At 41.0% G+C, this 18,312-nt stretch overlaps 1 protein-coding gene across 1 annotated transcript in view; it reads left to right on the plus strand.

Moving 5' to 3' along the window:
• srgap3 (SLIT-ROBO Rho GTPase activating protein 3) overlaps window positions 1-18,312 on the plus strand; it is a gene marked incomplete at its 3' end in the record, with an annotated part of 151,414 nt that overhangs the window by 127,241 nt on the left and 5,861 nt on the right. The window contains exons 13-20 of the mRNA XM_080423383.1: window positions 912-972; window positions 3,422-3,499; window positions 4,077-4,211; window positions 6,918-7,023; window positions 10,382-10,609; window positions 12,098-12,171; window positions 17,142-17,322; window positions 17,926-18,078. Coding sequence (XP_080279509.1) covers window positions 912-972; window positions 3,422-3,499; window positions 4,077-4,211; window positions 6,918-7,023; window positions 10,382-10,609; window positions 12,098-12,171; window positions 17,142-17,322; window positions 17,926-18,078 — 1,016 coding nt within the window. The remainder of the gene's footprint in view (window positions 1-911; window positions 973-3,421; window positions 3,500-4,076; window positions 4,212-6,917; window positions 7,024-10,381; window positions 10,610-12,097; window positions 12,172-17,141; window positions 17,323-17,925; window positions 18,079-18,312) is intronic.

The following is an 18,312-nucleotide window of genomic DNA, read 5'->3' on the forward strand; positions in this document are numbered from 1 at the left end:
ACAAAATATTTTGACATGGGGGTCCGCGGCCAAATACATATCATTTCGGGGGGTCCTTGACATGAAAAAGCTTGAGAACCACTGATATAGCAACTTAAAGGGATACTTCACTTTCACATAAAATAAACATTAAAAAAATATATTTAAAAAAAATGAAATCAGTTATGGCAAAATAAAGGCCCCCTCACACATTAGTAGGACACTCTAATGCGTGAGGGGGCCGTGATTTTTCCATTACTTTTTTCATTTATTTTTAATATCTTTTTTAAATGTTTATTTTATGTGAAAGTGAAGTATCCCTTTAAGTTTATTCAAAAAACGGTTAGGATTTAGAAGACACTTGTATACAAATTTTCACGATTTTACGAAGATTGCAGATCTACAGTACAAGCTCATAGCGCGGCACTCGGTGCCACGCTATGAGCTTGTATATATCTGCTATTTTTTAATAGCCAAAGAAACCCGAGAGTGTAAAAAATTACCCACAATTGTCCATTCTTGCACTGTCAGAGCTAAATTAGCACTCAGACTAATAGCAGTAACATTGCCTTCCGCTAACTGCACATTTCTACTAATGAGCTACACTCGCATGCTACTGGCGTTGTATGACTATTTGCTTCCTGTGACATGTATTATGAATTATAAAGTTTCCAATGTTCTGTATGCTGCTTATTTACTTGTGTATTTCACCACACATTAAGGACGTTTACTGTACATGTATTTGTTCATTTAATGTGTTATACTGTAGCACACACTAGTTTATGCATAGGTCAATACATTTAATACAAGATATTTTTTATAAGTGATTGTGATTGGTAGTGTAAAAACCATCTCAGCAATAGCTATGAATTGGTTATGGTGCAATTTTATTGTTTCTAATGCCTTATCCTTATTGTTTTATTTTCTCTCAGGATTCAGGTCAACCTATTCCTCTTGTTGTAGAGAGCTGTATCAGATACATCAATCTGTATGGTAAGTTCTGTGGCCCGTCGCGGCCCTGACACACACATAGCTCATCCAACCTGTACAAATGGAACCAAATGCACCTGTAAGGGTCCATTTGGTTCCATTTCTATACTCTCATTGTTATGGGGGTCCTTGAAATTAAAAATTGTTTTGAAATCCACTGATCTAGTAGCTGGTAGATTCACCTTTTTGTGAATGTGTCAGGCCTAATAGCGAGTGACAGAGACTTGAGACAGAGGTCATGTATTTCCATCAACAGCTAGAGCGACTGACCTCCTTCTACAGTACTTCTACTCCTAAAGGAGTATGAGGCGTAGCAATGCTGCTGTGATCTCCTTAAGCCCCAATTCATACTTAGTCGCACATCGCGCGTTGTGCGTTAAAAATAGCAGAACTATTAACTCTTTGACTGCCCTTGACGCGATAACGCGTCAATTGCTACTTTGTCCAGTTGGCCGTCGACGCGTTCGACTGGATTCCGTTTCCGGTTTTAGATTTTTTTCCCCGGTCATTTTCGTCCAGAATAGGTAAACAAACGGTTTTTCACACGGTATAACAAACAAACGGACAGGTTCTCTTCTATAATCTATGGTCTGGGTGACGATCAGTCATCGCCGTCTTGTATCACATCGTAATTTTGGCCGATCAGACAATGTGAGACTACGTCACATCCGTTTTCATGCATTTCCCTGTCTAATCTCTCAAGAAGGGTGCCAGTGATCCAACGACCTGATCAAGCTGTCATGTGCTGCTCTCTAGTGGCGGATTTGTGCTGTGTCTTTAAATTATGTTCATGAAAAAATTCAAAATATAAAAATAAAAAAACACGAAAATTGCTGGCACTGGGGGAGTACTTTATGAAAATACTCTGGCAGTCAAAGAGTTAAGCTGAAGTGTTGTGAGCCTGTAGCTCGCTCTGCTATTGTGAGCTTGTAGGTCTGCGACGGAGCATTTATAGGCTTCAGGGTAGAGCTCTTCACGAGCCGCCCGATTCCGGAAATACCCGACACAGAACCCGAGACCTGTACGGGTCGGATCCGTGTTTTATCATAATCACTTGGTACCTATTACCTCGGAACTCGGGTCTGTCCATCATTATGTGTAAATACCCGAGTGGATCCGGGTATTATTTATTTATTTTTGTAGGAAATAATTGGGTTTCGGGAAAAAAATGTCACCGTTCCGGGTCTGTAAAAAAGAAAGAAAGTCGGAACGGCTCGGAATCGGACGAAATTGTCGGGTCCATCCGGCCGGGTTTGGTTTTGTTATTTGTAATATATCTCGGAACGGCTCGGAAACGGATCAGATTTCGCATTTCCTTTTGGGTTCCGGTCCGTTCTTTTAGACCCGTGAAGAGCTCTGCTTCAGGGTTCCCAGCTGGCTGCCCAAAGGCATGACAACAACATGGCAGCCATGCACACATTTCTTTGACAGTGCTGTTGATCTTTGTTTAAGCACTTGAACCCTACAGTATATACATCCTGACCTTGACCGGAGTCACCCAGGGGACCTATACTGGGCCCCCGTCTTTTTTCCCTCTTTTCGGCGAAAACAGCCAATCTACAAGCTAACAACACGTTGCGACGCCATGTGCTGTGAGCAGTGTTCATTTTGTTGACTAAGACTAAGACTAAAACACTAAAAGACTAAGATTTTGATATTTAGTCGACTAAGAAGACTAGACTAAGACTAAATCATTTCAGATGACTCAAATAGGACTAAAACTAAACGGTGTCTTATTCAAAAGACAAAGACTAAATCAGAATTAGCTGTCAAAATTTGTTTGTGAGCTTGCAGGTCTGCTATTTTCGCCGAAATGTTTGCCCCAGAATAGGTACTCTAGGCCAGGGTATGTATGGTTAATCAGTACAGACCCCCACCCCCCACCACCCCACTCATTCCTCCACCTTGTCTACCTTCAACATCTGTCTGCATCCCAGCGCTGTTAGCCTGGAGCCTGCAGGCCTTTTCCTCTGGATCTGGACTTAATGAAACTCCAGAAAACTGATTAGGGGCTCTCTAACTGAAACCATATGCTACAGCCAGGCCGAGGGGCCCTCTCTCTCTCTCTCTCTCTCTCTCTCTCTCTCTCTCTCTCTCTCTCCTGGAAATAAGAGGAGAGAGAAAAAAGCATCTCTCTTTATGACTAGATTACATTTCCTGCTCTGTTGTGTGTTTCCAGCGGGCTTTCATGTAGCGGCCTTTTGGGTGAGGAGATAATGGTGGGCTAACTCCTCTCCTCTCTGTGCTTTTGGGTGAGGAGATAATGGTGGGCTAACTCCTCTCCTCTCTGTGCTTTTGGGTGAGGAGATAATGGTGGGCTAACTCCTCTCCTCTCTGTGCTTTTGGGTGTGGAGATAATGGTGGGCTAACTCTGTGTGTCTCTCCTCTCTGTGCTTTTGGGTGAGGAGATAATGGTGGGCTAACTCTGTGTCTCTCCTCTCTGTGCTTTCAGGGCTCCAGCAGCAAGGCATATTCCGGGTGCCTGGATCCCAGGTGGAGGTCAACGATATTAAAAACTCATTTGAGAGAGGTGAGTCATTGTTTTGCAGTGGTGGAAAGTAAACTAAGTACATTAATTTACTCAAGGACTGTACTTAAGTACAATTTTGAGGTACTTTTACTTTACTGGAGTAGTTCCAATTCTTCTTCTACTCCACTAAATCTCAGGCAAATATTCAACTTTTACCCCACCACAATTATTAGACAACTTTAGTTACTAGTTACTTTGTAGATTTGAATTATTATTACAAAACATACACTAACCACTTCAGCCCTATTTAAACTTTGGCTATTTGAAAATCTGATCTGAAAAGCAGATCTACAAGCTCACAAGCTTATAGATCTGCTATTTTCAAAAGATTTTAATGCATTTTATACAAATGATACCTTCTGAAACGGCAGCTATAACAAACATATCTACAGATACGTAAATATGTTTCCCCTTACTTGTGTACAAGCGACTTTGAGTACAGGGAAAAGCGCTATATAAAGTGGACGTCATATTAGTATTATCATTGCAGGATAAGCCCATTGACCTACTCAAAATGTCTGCAACGTTGATGTTCGATCACCTATTATCTGACCACACCCTTCATGTCTTTTACCAGGTGAAGATCCCTTGGTTGACGACCAGAACGGGCACGACATCAACTCAGTGGCAGGGGTCCTGAAGCTCTATTTCAGGGGATTGGAAAACCCCATCTTCCCAAAGGAACGCTTCCTGGACCTCATCTCCACCATCAGTGAGTAATGGGACGACGGTCACATTCTTGAACCCGCCCATAAAGGGATTCTCTTCGCTCACCACCGCGACGGGATTCAGATTCCGTGTGATGATGGCGAAGAGGGAAATACAGTTTTGCAGCCGATTGTTTTTATTTATCCCTGAAACAAACAATAAAGCACGCACATCCACTCACTAAAAACCAGCTGCTGGGCTGAGGTCAGAATACAAAAAGAATAAAGTCTGGGTCATGCTCGAAAGCTTTAATACATATTTTGGTTCTTTTACACCATTTGGATGTGAGGTCTGAGGTCATGAGGTCTGATGAAGAGCCGGTAGGCTCGAAACGTTACGTCCATTGGTGTATAGCAGTGGTTTTCAACCCTTTTCATATCAAGGTCCATTATTTATTCGGCATTTTGAGCCACAGACCATCATTTGATGAGATTTAGCCTCTCAGACCCAAAACATTTTGTTGTCGTTGGATAGGATTTTGTCCACAATTCCATGCTGTATGATGTTGGTACCAATAGGAGAGATAACAGCCAAACGTTGATCAAAATAACAATTCTTCTACATTCTATAACTGTGTAGAGTTATTGTAAATTAAATAATGCAGATGTTGAACAATAATTTAACTCTTGAGAGCGTAAAATGAAACCAAATGGACCCGTAAGGGTCCATTTGGTTGGTACTTTTACTTTACTGGAGTATTTCCAGTTTTCAATACTTCTTCTACTCCACTCCGCAAATATTATACTTTTACTCCACTACAATTATTTGAAAACTTTAGTTAATATAATTACTTTGTAGATTTTACGCTCTCAAGAGTTAAAGATCTAATAAGGGTCCATTTGGTTACCAACTCTCCATCATTTAGCTGGGGACCACGGTCTGGAACCCCCTCAAGGACCACTGGTGGTCCCCGGACCACTGGTTGAGAACCACTGGTGTTAAAAGAACGAAAATAATGTTTTAAGCTTTGGAGTTACTGTATAGGGAACACGTCAGATTACCTTCTAGGTTTGTGCTAACAGGGTTGCTCAGTGTATGGAAAAATGTACATTTCCTGTGCTGAGCCACAACAGGGACGTGCAGAAGGATTTGGAGAGGCAGGGGCTGGAATTTCAAAAGGGCACTTTTTGGATTTTGTTTCACGGACAATTATCATACTTTTAGGCCCAAAAAACCCGAAAAGGTATCACTGCGTGCTTAATGGCCTCAAAGTCACGCACCCAACAAGCTTTGAACTGAGCAGATTGGACATTCCGTTCCAGAGATAATGGCCAAAACATCTTGAAAACGGCCACTTTCGCCGATTTTCGATCGCCGATTTTTGGCCATTGTCGCCCGTTTTTCTTTAATAACACGGGCTAGGAAGGTCGTACGGCGACAAACTAGATACCTGAGAAAAGTTCACTTTGAGCTGCATCCAACACATCTACTGGCATTTCCGTCAGCCTTACCGTTAGCCCGCTTGGGGCAGTTGAACTTTTCTTCATTTATTTTTATTTTTTTTCAGTCTGGAGAGGGCACTTTTTTAGCGACGGGTAAAAGGGCAGGGGCTCAAGCCCCCTTTCATGTCTATGTGTGCACGTGCATGAGCCACAATATTGACTGTATATGACGGACAGTATACATACGAACCATTAATGCTCCCATAGATTTTGACTATAAGCTGTGAGTAGACTGGTGGTGGTGTCAGTAGCATCGATACACAAATGCACCTTCCAGTATATCTCAGAAATTTCCAAAGTGCATTCTGGGATAGCGGAGGAGAGGGAGTGTTTCGGCACATGGAAACAATCCCAACCACCCGTCCCGTGGCTGTAGGAACTGTTGTTTAGCACAGAGACCCCCCGGGAAGAGAGCAACAGGCCACATCAGTCTGCGTATGTGTGTGCAGGCCATGGGAGCACACCACACATCTGTACACCCCCCCTTCTCTCTGTTCAGTTTGCTGTAAGGTTCTGGAGGAGGGGGGGCATCTATTAAAATATCAAGTGACAGACCGTCAGACAGACAGCCTACAATGTCTTCAGCTTCAGTGTTTTAGCCTGTCTTTGATTGGCAGGCAATGCTTGCATCTCGGTCATATATGTTATATATTGTTCTATATTACAAGGAGACATTTGTGTTGCAGTATTTATGTTGGTTAATGCAGTATTCATGTATTAACCACTTAAGCCCTATATACTTCATATCATAATGATAGATACCAAAAATAGCCTAGCTCCAAGCTCACAACACGTTGCACAACATGTTACAGTAGATCTGCTATTTTCTGTATTTTAATTATTTTTTTGACAGTATTTGTGGATGACTTTCACGCCACTACATTACAAAGACAAATATTGTACTTTTGATCCCCAACTTTTCTAGGCAGGGTAAGACCTATTTCAAATATATCTGCTTTTGAACATTTCTGGAAAATCTCTAATCTGTGTGATACATTTCAATACAGAAATGCGTTGGTAATGGTAATTTGTACTTTTAAATACTTGAGTATTTTTGTTGCATACTTAAGTACATTTAAAACCAATGCAAGTACTCCAGTACTTTAACTCAAGTACACATTTCAACTTGCACTTGCAGTTGAGTAACATTTGACCATGAGTATCTATACTTTGACTCAAGTACTGGGGTTGAGTACTTTGTGCAGTGTGAGTGCACGTTGGTACCATCATCATGATGATTTACAGCCCTCTGCTCCTCTGTGTTTCAGAGCTGGACTCTGGAGCTGAGAGAGCTCATCACGTCCAGCAGATTACTGTGACTCTTCCTCGCACCATCCTCATCGTCATGAGATACCTCTTCGCTTTCCTCAATCAGTGAGTTTGGCGTTGACTGAGGGTGCACCTCACACCTCAGCCCATTAAGACCGGGAACGCATCTGTGTCATTTTTAGATTTCTTTGGCTATTCAAAAATAGCAGATATACAAGCTCATAGCGCGGCACCGAGTGCCGCGCTACGAGCTTGTAGATCTGCTATTTTTGAAAAATCTTGAAAATGTGTGCAAATCTTTGAATATATATATTTTCAAAGCGAACATTTTTAACTCAAATCTTTGCAAAACATTTTGAGATGGGGGGTCGGTCGCCAAATACATTTCATTTTGGGGGTCCTTGACATGAAAAGGTTGGAGCACCACTGATAACGCAATATAGCGTTTTTCAGGAAACTGTCATTAAATACTAGGTCTTACAATAAATAAATAAAAAACTTGAGACACCTGCAGAGGACAAGAGAACTAGTGAAGATATATTGAACAGATCCGCTATTCTCTTACTTTTTAATTATCTCTCTAGCCCACTTTTAGGTGTAATTTACTGGCCCACAGTCTGAAGTAATGTACTGTACCTGTCCTATTTTTAACTGGATACTATTAACACATCCACCGCCAAGGGCTAATCTCATAATGTACTCACCAGTGCCAAGGTTTTATTGTTGTTTTTTGTTTTTTTTCAGGTCGCCATAGGCCCCGTTAAAATCCTTTAGATTGCCCGATCCAATGTTTGTAAACAACGGGCACATGTCCTGGTGTCTACTCGTCGAGACCGCGTGTCAAACGGAGCCGCCATGTTTGAGTTCTGATCGTTTATGTTAACATGGGAAATGCGAGGATGAAAAACTACATGTCCTGTACAGGTTTTACAGGGCTTTTTGTGTACGACTTATAATGGAGGCAGACGGGAAACAAAAAACGTGATCGCACTTCCGGTCGATTTCGGGTGGTGTTACACTGAAAATGGTCCCCCTGGAAAATTGAAAAAAAAAAAAAATCGAAAAAATCGAAAAAGCACCACAGCCCGTAGGCTACGGGATCGGCGCTTAACCGTTGGATTTAACGGCCCGTAGAACTACGGGCCCGGCGGTCAATGTGTTAATGCTCCCTTTATTTGGGTTCCACTGCAGAACAAAGGGTCTGATTTCACGTCTCAGGTTTTTACTCGTATGTTTTAAAGCCTCTCCAGTGTTGGACCGATGCCAGCCGCAGCTTTCTAACGCATTCTGGCATGCATGCACTTAGCCTGACGGCCAGTTCTCCTCCAAGCAGATGGTTGCATGAACCTTTTCACCCCCTTTTTTTATAATGTATAATTAAGCTGTGCAATGACGCAGATGACCTATCAAAATCTGAACTCTGTTTGAAGCCAAACTGATACAATAAAGACCTGTATTACGCTACCTACCTGCTACAGGCTAACATTGGGATATCAGTCGGGTCAGACATTGGGGGTAAAGTTGTTAAAAACATGCTGTGTGTGCGCTGACACACACACACACACACACACACACACACACACACACACACACACACACACACACACACACACACACACACACACACACACACACACACAGACACACACACACACACACACACACACACACACACACACACACATAGACGGGCTGATGTCTACTCCATGCCAGGAGGTAGCAGCTAGTGTAAAGAAAAGAAGACTGGAAGGCTGTCAGAAGCGTTGAGCAACAAAAAAAAATGACCAGGCGGAGCGTTTTCAGGCTACCCCTCTGAAACCTGTTTGTGGTCTCATATATATGCTCTCTCTCTCTCTCTCTCTCTCTCTCTCTCTCTCTCTCTCTCTCTCTTTGTGCGTCTATTTCAATCTCTCTTGCTCTCTCTCACACACACAAATAGATACACACACACACACACACACACGCACACGCACACAACAACCCTCACTCACTTGATTGATTGATTGACTGATTGATTGAATACTTTATAAAAGACAAGCACAGGGAAGTACAGTTCAATACAAGGTCTGTTAAGAGGATTTTAAACCCAAGAAAGCACTATGGCTTGTTTCCATTGGGGTCCTTTGTACTCAATTCATCGAAGCTGTTTACACACCAGATATTCTACCATCTATTTCCATCACCGGCTACCAACAAGTGCCCTTGAGCAAGGCAGTTTGAGCTCCACGTGCTTCAAGAGAGCTGCTCAGTACTTAATGGACCACTGTAGTTATAATGGGCAGGTCTCAGATGAATTTATTTAATGGAATAATTATGAAGCAGGGAATATTTTTAACGTAGTGTAGAGTTCCTTTTCAATTGCCTTACATTACATTCTGTATTTGTTACATGAATGTGTGGGTGCGACTGTTAATTATGGGTAATGTCACTGTTCATGATACTTAACCCATTAAAACCAGGAAAGCATCTGTGTAATTTTAGATTTTAACCACTTTAACCATTATGTTATACTTTGACTATTCAAAAATAGCAGATCTACAAGCTCATAGCGTGCCACTTTGTGCCGCGCTATGAGCTGTAGATCTGCTATTTTTTTTAAATCTTGAACATTTGTGAAAATCTTTGAATATATAAACATTCTTTACTCAAATCTTTGCTTCTGGGGGTCCCTGGAACAAAATATTTTGAGATGGGGGTAGGCGGCCAAATACATATCATTTTGGGTGGTCCTTAAAAAAAAAGTGTGAGAACCACTGATATAGAAACATTTTTTCAGAAAACTGTTAGGATTTAGAAGACATTTTGTAGAATCGGCCTCTGGTCTTATTGGGTTAACCCATTCAATCCGGAACGCATCTCTGTCATTTTAGATTTCTTTGGCTATTCAAAAATAGCAGATCTACAAGCTCATGAGCTATGAGCTTGTAGATCTGCTATTTTTGAAAAATCACAATTTGTGAAAAAAATAATAATACCGGACATTTGTACGGTAACTCAAATCTTTGCTTCTGGGGGGTCCCTGGCACAAAATATTTGACAAATGTCCGCTTTAAAAAAACATATATTCAAAGATTTGCAAAAATGTTCACGATTTTTCAAAAAATAGCAGATCTACAAGCTCATGCCGCGCTATGAACTTGTAGATCTGCTATTTTTGAATAGCCCAAAGAAATGTTAAAATGACACAAATGATGCTTTCCCGGTCTTAAAGGGCTAATGGTCCTTACACACCGGGGCGATTTTTTTCATGCGAATAATACGTTGTTTTTTTTTAACCTTATAAAGTCAATGCAAGCTTCCACGTCAGTTTCGCGGAGCGAAAAAGCGTCTTTTAATTATTCGGAACGAGTCCGAATTTTGCGTATATTCGCATATTCTCCGGTGTGTAACCGCCTTTAAACGTGACACTTTGACACATCCCTTTATGCCTCCTCATGCCCCATGTCTCTCCTCTCCTCTCCAGTCTCTCCCAGTACAGCGATGAGAACATGATGGACCCCTACAACATAGCCATCTGCTTCGGCCCCACCCTGATGCCCATCCCGGACGGCCAGGACCCCGTGTCCTGCCAGGCGCAGGTTAACGAACTCATCAAGACCATCATCGTCCATCACGAGGCCATCTTCCCCGGGCACCGGGAACTGGACGGCCCCGTCTATGAGAAGTGCATGGCTGGGGGAGAGGAGTACTGGTGAGAGTGGCTAGAGTCATGGCATGGGTGAACATATAAGTTTGTCCAGGGGCGTCACGGCCATTCACTGTGCGTACGACGCAACACCCTCACTTTCACAGATAGGCCTACGTGATTTCATACCCCCCACTTTTTTTTTATAATAAATTGGTAAAATCAGGCAAAAATAAGAATTAAATAACCAACCCTAAAACCGAAATAAAGTAACCAAAACACGAAAAAAAACTAACAAAATCCACCCAAAAACGAAAAAATTTTAAATTACAAAATGTGTTTACATTTGACAGTTACAAATGTTTTTCAAGATTTTTCAAAAATAGCAGATCTACAAGCTCATAGCGCGGCACTCGGTGCCGCGCTATGAGCTTGTAGATCTGCTATTTTTGAATAGCCAAAGTGTAAAATAAGGGGTATAGTCCACCGAAAGTCCATCCCCCCCACCTTCTGAGAGCCTGTGACGTCCCTTAAACTGTCTGTCTGTCTGTCTGTCTGTCTGTCTGTCTGTCTGTCTGTCTGTCTGTCTGTCTGTCTGTCTGTCTGTCTGTCTGTCTACATTGGTGGAAGATGTACTCGGATATTTTACTTAAGTCAAAGTAGCAATACCACAATATAAAAATACTCTGTTACAAGTAAAAGGCCTGTGTTCAAAATGTTACTTGAGTAAAAGTATTGGCATCAAAATATGCTTAAAGTATCAAAAGTAAAAGTACTAAAATGTTTGAAAATAGCAGCTCTACAAGCTCACAACGCGTCGCATTTGCGACGCGTTGTGAGCTTGTAGTAACTAAAGTTTTTAAATAATTGTAGTGGAGTAAAAGCACATTATTTGCCTCTGAGATGTAGTGGAGTAGAAGTAAAAGTACAGAACATTACTCCAGTAAAGTAAAAAATACCTCAAAATTGTACTTAAGTTACTTGAATAATTGTACTTAGTTACTTTACACCACTGTCTATCTATATATCTATATATCTGTCTGTCTATTTTTCTATCTGTCTATCTGTCTATCTGTCTATCTGTCTATTTTTCTATTTGTCTATCTGTCTATCTGTCTATTTTTCTATCTGTCTATCTGTCTATTTTCTATCTACCTTTCTACCTATACATCCGTCTGTCTGTCTGTCTGTCTGTCTGTCTGTCTGTCTGTCTGTCTGTCTGTCTGTCTGTCTGTCTGTCTGTCTGTCTGTCTGTCTGTCTGTCTGTCTGTCTGTCTGTCTGTCAGTCAGCATGGATATCGTTATAACCAGAACAGCTTACTTGAGCCCATTAGTTAAGTCTTAAAGCTTAAATAGATCAATAATATAGTTATGTGGGTTTCCATGAGTAGGCTACCGATTTGATGTACATGAATCCTCTGGGAACTAACAGACATGGTAGTGCTTCTCAGGTCCAGACCAATAAATGTCCCGATTGGCACATGTTGCCTTTGACTCTATATTTGTTGACCTATTAATTCATAATCCTCTTCAAATGTCTTAATTATCTTGCAGTGATAGTCCCCACAGTGAACCAGGAACCATTGATGAAGTTGACAACGGAACTGAACCACACACCAGTGATGAAGGTGATACTCCTCCTCTTTCTCATCCTGGCCCATGTATTATCTTCTTTCTCCTCCAGTGTTTGTCTCTGTTGTTGTTGCTGCTGGTCTGTTGTGACATGTGACTCACTGTTGTTTTCAAGTGAAGGGCCTTTGGTCATGAATGGTATAAGTGGACCTCAGCATCCCCTGGTGGTGACCATGTGAACTGCATATTTATGTATGGGTCAGGCTGTCCTGTAATTTAGACCAAATACAGGAATAAGCAGTGGTGGAAAGTAACTAATTACATTTACTCAAGTACAATTTTGAGGTACTTTTACTTTACTGGAGTGTTTCCAATTTTCAGTACTTTTACTTCTACCCCACTACATCTCAGAGATAGATCTGCTATTTTCAAACATTTTGGTACTTTTACTTTTGGTACTTTGAGTACATTTTGATACCAATACTTTTGTACTTTTACTCAAGTACATTTTTTATTCCAGACTGTTACTTGTAACAGAGTACTTCTACATTGCAGTATTGATACTTCTACATTTGAGTACTTTTTCCACCACGACATAAACAACGCACATATTAGGATTTACTTTTGGAGCGCTGTGTGTGTGTTGATGATAAAATCATAGCATCTGTGGTTGAGATGCAAATTCTAGAAACCGGTTAGAAATACGTGTATAACTGAAAACTGGTCATATTAGATCGTTTGCATCCAAGCACTTTATGTTGTGATAAAAAGGACGATGTGTATTTCCCATGGGAATATCTGTGTTGTGATTATATAGAAGGGCTCTGTGTAGATGAAAGTACATTACAGTAAGTAAGTGGTGACCCGACCTTTAAGGCTGGGCTTTGTACTGAATGGTGAGCCTGGCATGTAGTTACAACACAGCTCACTGGATAGCAAAGGCTTTCATTGTGTTTGAAGATGAAGACGTGGCAGCCAAATACGTTTGGCAAGCTACACGTCTCTTCCTTCTGTCGCTGTCTCTCTCTCTCTCTCTCTCTCTCTCTCTCTCTCTCTCTCTCTCTCTCTCTCTCTCTCCAGTGGTGGAAAAAAATGTACTTAAAGTAACAAAAGTAAAAGCACAAAAATGTTTGAAAATAGCAGATCTACAAACTGACAGAGCTTGTAGATCAGCTATTTTCAAATAGCCTAGGTATATAAAATAGGGTTAAAGTGGTTCATGTATGTTTTATAATAACATAATTTATATCTGCAAAGTAACTAGAAACTACATTTTTAAAATAATTGTAGTGGAGTAAAAGTACAATATTTGCCTCTTGAGATGTAGTAGAGTAAAAGTAAAAGTATTGGAAATTGGAAATACTCAAGTAAAGTACAAATACCTAAAAAAAATACTTAAGTACAGTACTTGAGTACATGTACTTAGTTACTTTCAACCGCTGCCCTCCATCCCTCCCTCTGTCATCTCCCTCCTCCCCCCCCTCATCTCTCTTTGTTCAGCGTTGGTAAACAAGCCCCATGGGACATCATTCTCCTTTGTGTATTTTCCCAGGTTGTCCTCAGAGCTCCTTTCTAAATGACTCAGGCTAGACATGATTGGTTCAGCCAGAACAAGGGGATAAAGATCACTTATGGAGCCATTTATGAAGTGAGAATGGACTGAGTCTATGGAGTCCAGTCAGTGTCCCGGGCCAAAGCAGGAGTAACCCCATCCCCATCTCAAAGCTCCACTGAGTTGCTGTCTGGGCAGAAACCTTATATACCGTATCTCTATATTTAACGCATTCAATCCAGGAACGCATATATGTGTCATTTTAGATTTTTATTTAGCTATAACTATTATTTTATACTTTGGGGCTATTCAAAAATAGCAGATCTACAAGATTTCGTTCCAGGGAACCCCAGAAGCAAAGATTTGAGTTAAAAATGTATAATATATTGCACACATTTTCACGGTTGTTTTTAAAAAATAGCAGATCTACAAGCTCATAGCGCGGCACTCGCTTGTGTGTCTGCTATTTTTGAATAGCCCAAAAAATCTTAACATGACACAAATGCTTTCCCGGTTTGAATGGATTAATAGTTTTCATAGCGTGGCACAGAGTGCCGCGCTATGAGCTTGTAGATTTTCTATCACGGGTCACAGCGCATCACGGGTTTGTAGATCTGTAGATCTGCTATTTTTGCTACTTTTGAAAATAAATACGTTTTAAGTGGTTAAGTCTGTCTGTGGGTTTTATAAATATTGAACCAATGAAAAGTGAGAGCTTATGACTAAATAATAACTACACTGGAACACAGGTCATTTTCTTTCCATTTCCTGAAAATTAACAGTTTTGGACGCGACCCCTGCTTTCCCAAGTAACTTCAACTTGGCGACGCCCCCTAGTCACTGCGTCGTTTAGGTTCAAGATTACATAACTTTTATTATGCTATTGGCTGTTGGTGTTCTTTTTGCTTATATAGGAAAGTAACAAAATGTCCCAAAAATATAAAAAGCTACTCCTATGGAAAGGCTATCCTGTTTTAGTTTACTTATAAGGACTAGCTGTTTAACTCATGATACAATTTGTCTTTCATAATCATAACAGATACATGCGCAAGATAATCCCCAAAACACCAAGAGTATAAAAAAAACATTTCAGTCATTCAGTCATAAGTAGCCTAATAACTTATTGGCAAAAAAATCTGACTTCACTGTAGTAGCCTTTTCTTAAATGATATTTGTACTTAGGCTGTCGTGAAAGTTTATATTTAGAAAAACAAAAGTAGTAGCCTAGTAGTATAGTTGTGAATTAACAAACTAGACATTTAGACTGGCGATTCCTTTATCCTCCTCTTGCGCTAATGCACGCAACTGTTTTCGCCAGGTTTTATTTGAGTTGTTTCTCATAAGCGCGCGTCCGTCTGCTCAAGGCCGGTGGCACAAGTGGGTGCACGTTTTGGACATACTGTACAAGGTTTCCACCTGACAGACAGCGACGATTGGCAATGAGTACTGATGCTAAAAGGCTCTTAATTTGAAAATCTGAACAAAGGCTGGCTGCCTCCCACCCGGCACCATGACACAGCACTGTAGAACCCTCTGTGTTCATTTAACTAGAGAATGTACAAATGGAAACAAATGGGTTCCATTTGTACATTCCCTGAGTTAAATGAACACTGTGTGTGTGATTCAAAACTATAAAACAGTAGTTCTCAAACTTTTTCATGTCAAGGACCCCCAAATTGACACTTGTAAGCCCGCAGACCCCCATTTCAAAAGATATGCCAGGGACCCCCATAAGAGAAGTTTTTTCACTGCTAGCTACCAGTGATTCTGAACCATTTTAATTTCAAGAGGACCCCCAGTTTAACGTGCATTAGGCTACGGACCCCCATTTAATGGCATTTCTATCTCTGGGACCCCAATTTATATTGTAAAATCAATGTTAATTTAACTCTGAGAGTGTACAAATGGAACCAAATGGACCCTAACGGTTAGGGTCCATTTGGTTCCATTTGTACACTCTCAGAGTTACAGACCCATAAGGGTCCATTTGGTTCCTAACTATCCTTCTTTTAGCTGGGGACCCCCTGGAACTCCCTCAAGGACCCCTGGGGGTCCCCGGACCCCACTTTGAGGACCAATGCTATAAAAGATCAAACTAATTGATGGACCCCATGAGGAGGTTGTCCTGTTATGTTGAGGTTTTACACCTTCAATTTCATGTGAGGTCGATTATAAATTTTGTTTCGATTTTTTTCGTGTCGATTTTTTTTTGTTTTTTACCTGCTTCTTGAGCAAGATTACGTTTGTTATTGGTTCTAAATGTGGGTTTCAATATATTTTCGGTTAATTGCCCAGCGCTAGGATGAACTATCCTTGAGTATATGTTGGTGAGGGGACACAGGTTGACCTCATCACACTCATGAACACCGAGCAGCAGGTTATTAGGTGGAGACTCTACTGAGGTTTTGTCCAGAAATAGTTCCTGGCAGTGATGACCATAATACCCTGGTCCTAATGTACTGTAGTTCCATTCATTGCCAGTGAAAACTCCTGTCCCCATTCAACCACAGAATCCAAGGCCCTCTGAGTCAGGCCATGTAGAGAATCAGTTTTATTGTCATATCACAGATTTACACTTCTAAAGAAGTGGGTGAAATGTGTTTTTGTGCAAAGCTCCATCATAGTTTTCAGGAAAGAAAAAAAAAAAGGGTTGGGAGGGGTGGCAGAGAGTGGTAGAGCAAGGAGAAAAACAGCAAAGAAAGTATATATATATATATATATACGGTATATATAATACACATAGCACAAAAAGCAGGTATGTACATGAGGTTAGACGTAAGGTGCATACATTAACAACGCTCCACATAGAAGCAGGTAGACCCCATCTATCTGGAGCTCTGTGATTGGAACAGAGGATATAGCAGATATACAAGTTCATAGCGCAGCACCAAGTGCCGCGCTATGAACTTGTAGATCTGCAAATTTTTTTAAATTGTGAATATTTGTTCAAATCTTTGAATATATATATATATATATATATATATATATATTGTTTAAAGCGAACATTTACATCTGTAACTCAAATCTTTGCTTCTGGGGGTCCCTGGAGGCAGACATGTATCCAGGCTGTTGGTGCTTAATGACTAAGAGCAATGGGGACAATTAGCTCCCCCTGGGGGACATAAGCCGGTATTGCACAGGGATGAGACCGGAACCCCACAATGAGCCATAGGGGGCGCTCTGTCACTCCTCACAATGAGACAAACATGTCAGACGGTGTATGAATGAACCTGACATCTTATGTTGTTATTACTGTACTTAACAACTCCTCTCCCACTTCATTTAATGAAAAAAATGCATCCTCTCCTCTCCTCTCCTCTCCTCTCCTCTCCTCTCCTCTCCTCTCCTCTGAAATGGGGGGGTCCGTAGCCAAATACATATAATGTTTGGGGGTCCTTGACATGAAAAATTGAGAACCACTGTACTGTCTCTATACTTACATACGTGTATCTCTCTGTTTGTGTGTCCATGCAGAGGTGGAGCAGATCGAGGCCATCGCTAAGTTTGACTACATCGGCCGCAGCCCCAGGGAGCTGAGCTTTAAGAAGGGAGCCTCTCTGCTGCTGTACCACAGAGCCTCTGAGGACTGGTGGGAGGGCCGGCACAATGGCGTGGACGGGCTGATCCCACATCAGTACATCGTGGTGCAAGACCTGTGAGTGATAATCAGTTTTTTTGTGACCACAAGCAGGTCACTTTTAACGGTTAACCCATTTAATCTGGGAACGCATCTCTCTCATTTTAAGATTTCAGTGGCTATTAAAAAAATAGCAGATATACAAGCTTGTAGCAATGAGATTGTAGGATCTGCTATGTTTGAAAAATCGTGAAAATGTGTGCAAATCTTGTCGTCTAAAACTGTTTGGTTTTTTTTTAAACGTATGTTGCTATATCTAGTGGTGCTCAAAATTTTTCATGTCAAGGACCCCCCAAAAGGATAATGTATTTGGCCGCGGACCCCCATCTCAAAATATTTTGTTCCAGGGTTCCCCCCCCAAGCTCATAGCTATGAGCTTGTATATCTGCTATTTTTGAATAGCCAAAGAAATCTAAAATGATGCGATCCCGGTCTTAATGGGTTAAATGTGATATTAAAGTGACCGCTAAGTCGTTTCATTTTGATCATTTTGTAAAGGGCTCCATTTAAACAGCATGACATGATTGCTAAACTATTTTTGGCAATTTAATTACCAAAGCTACAATGAATTTGTGAAGTGTTTTACTTTTCATTCACGTGTTTTTTTTCCCTACCTCTCAGCGACGATGCTTTCTCAGACAACCTCAGCCAGAAGGCGGACAGTGAGGCGAGCAGCGGTCCACTGGTGGACGATAAGGGTTCGTCCAAAAATGACGTCCCGTCACCTACGCGCGAGCAGTTGCCCGCCGATTACAACTTTGGCGTTATGGGGAGGTGGGTACAGCATTCAAGAGGTTTATTTGTTTATTTTGTTTATTTAAACGGATCCCCATTAGCTGACGCCTTTGTGTCAGCTAGTCTTCCTGGGGTCCAAGACATTAAAGTACATTACAATACAATACAAACATATATAAAGTGTCACAGTGTATTACAAAGAAATACTAAAAACAGCAACAAAAAAAATACATTTTACAAAAGTCGAGTATTACATAAAAAGAGACAAAAAGT

The sequence above is a fragment of the Gymnoscopelus braueri genome (genome assembly GCF_963280865.1).
Source record: "Gymnoscopelus braueri genome assembly, chromosome: 3".
In the NCBI taxonomy this organism is placed as follows: domain Eukaryota; kingdom Metazoa; phylum Chordata; class Actinopteri; order Myctophiformes; family Myctophidae; genus Gymnoscopelus; species Gymnoscopelus braueri.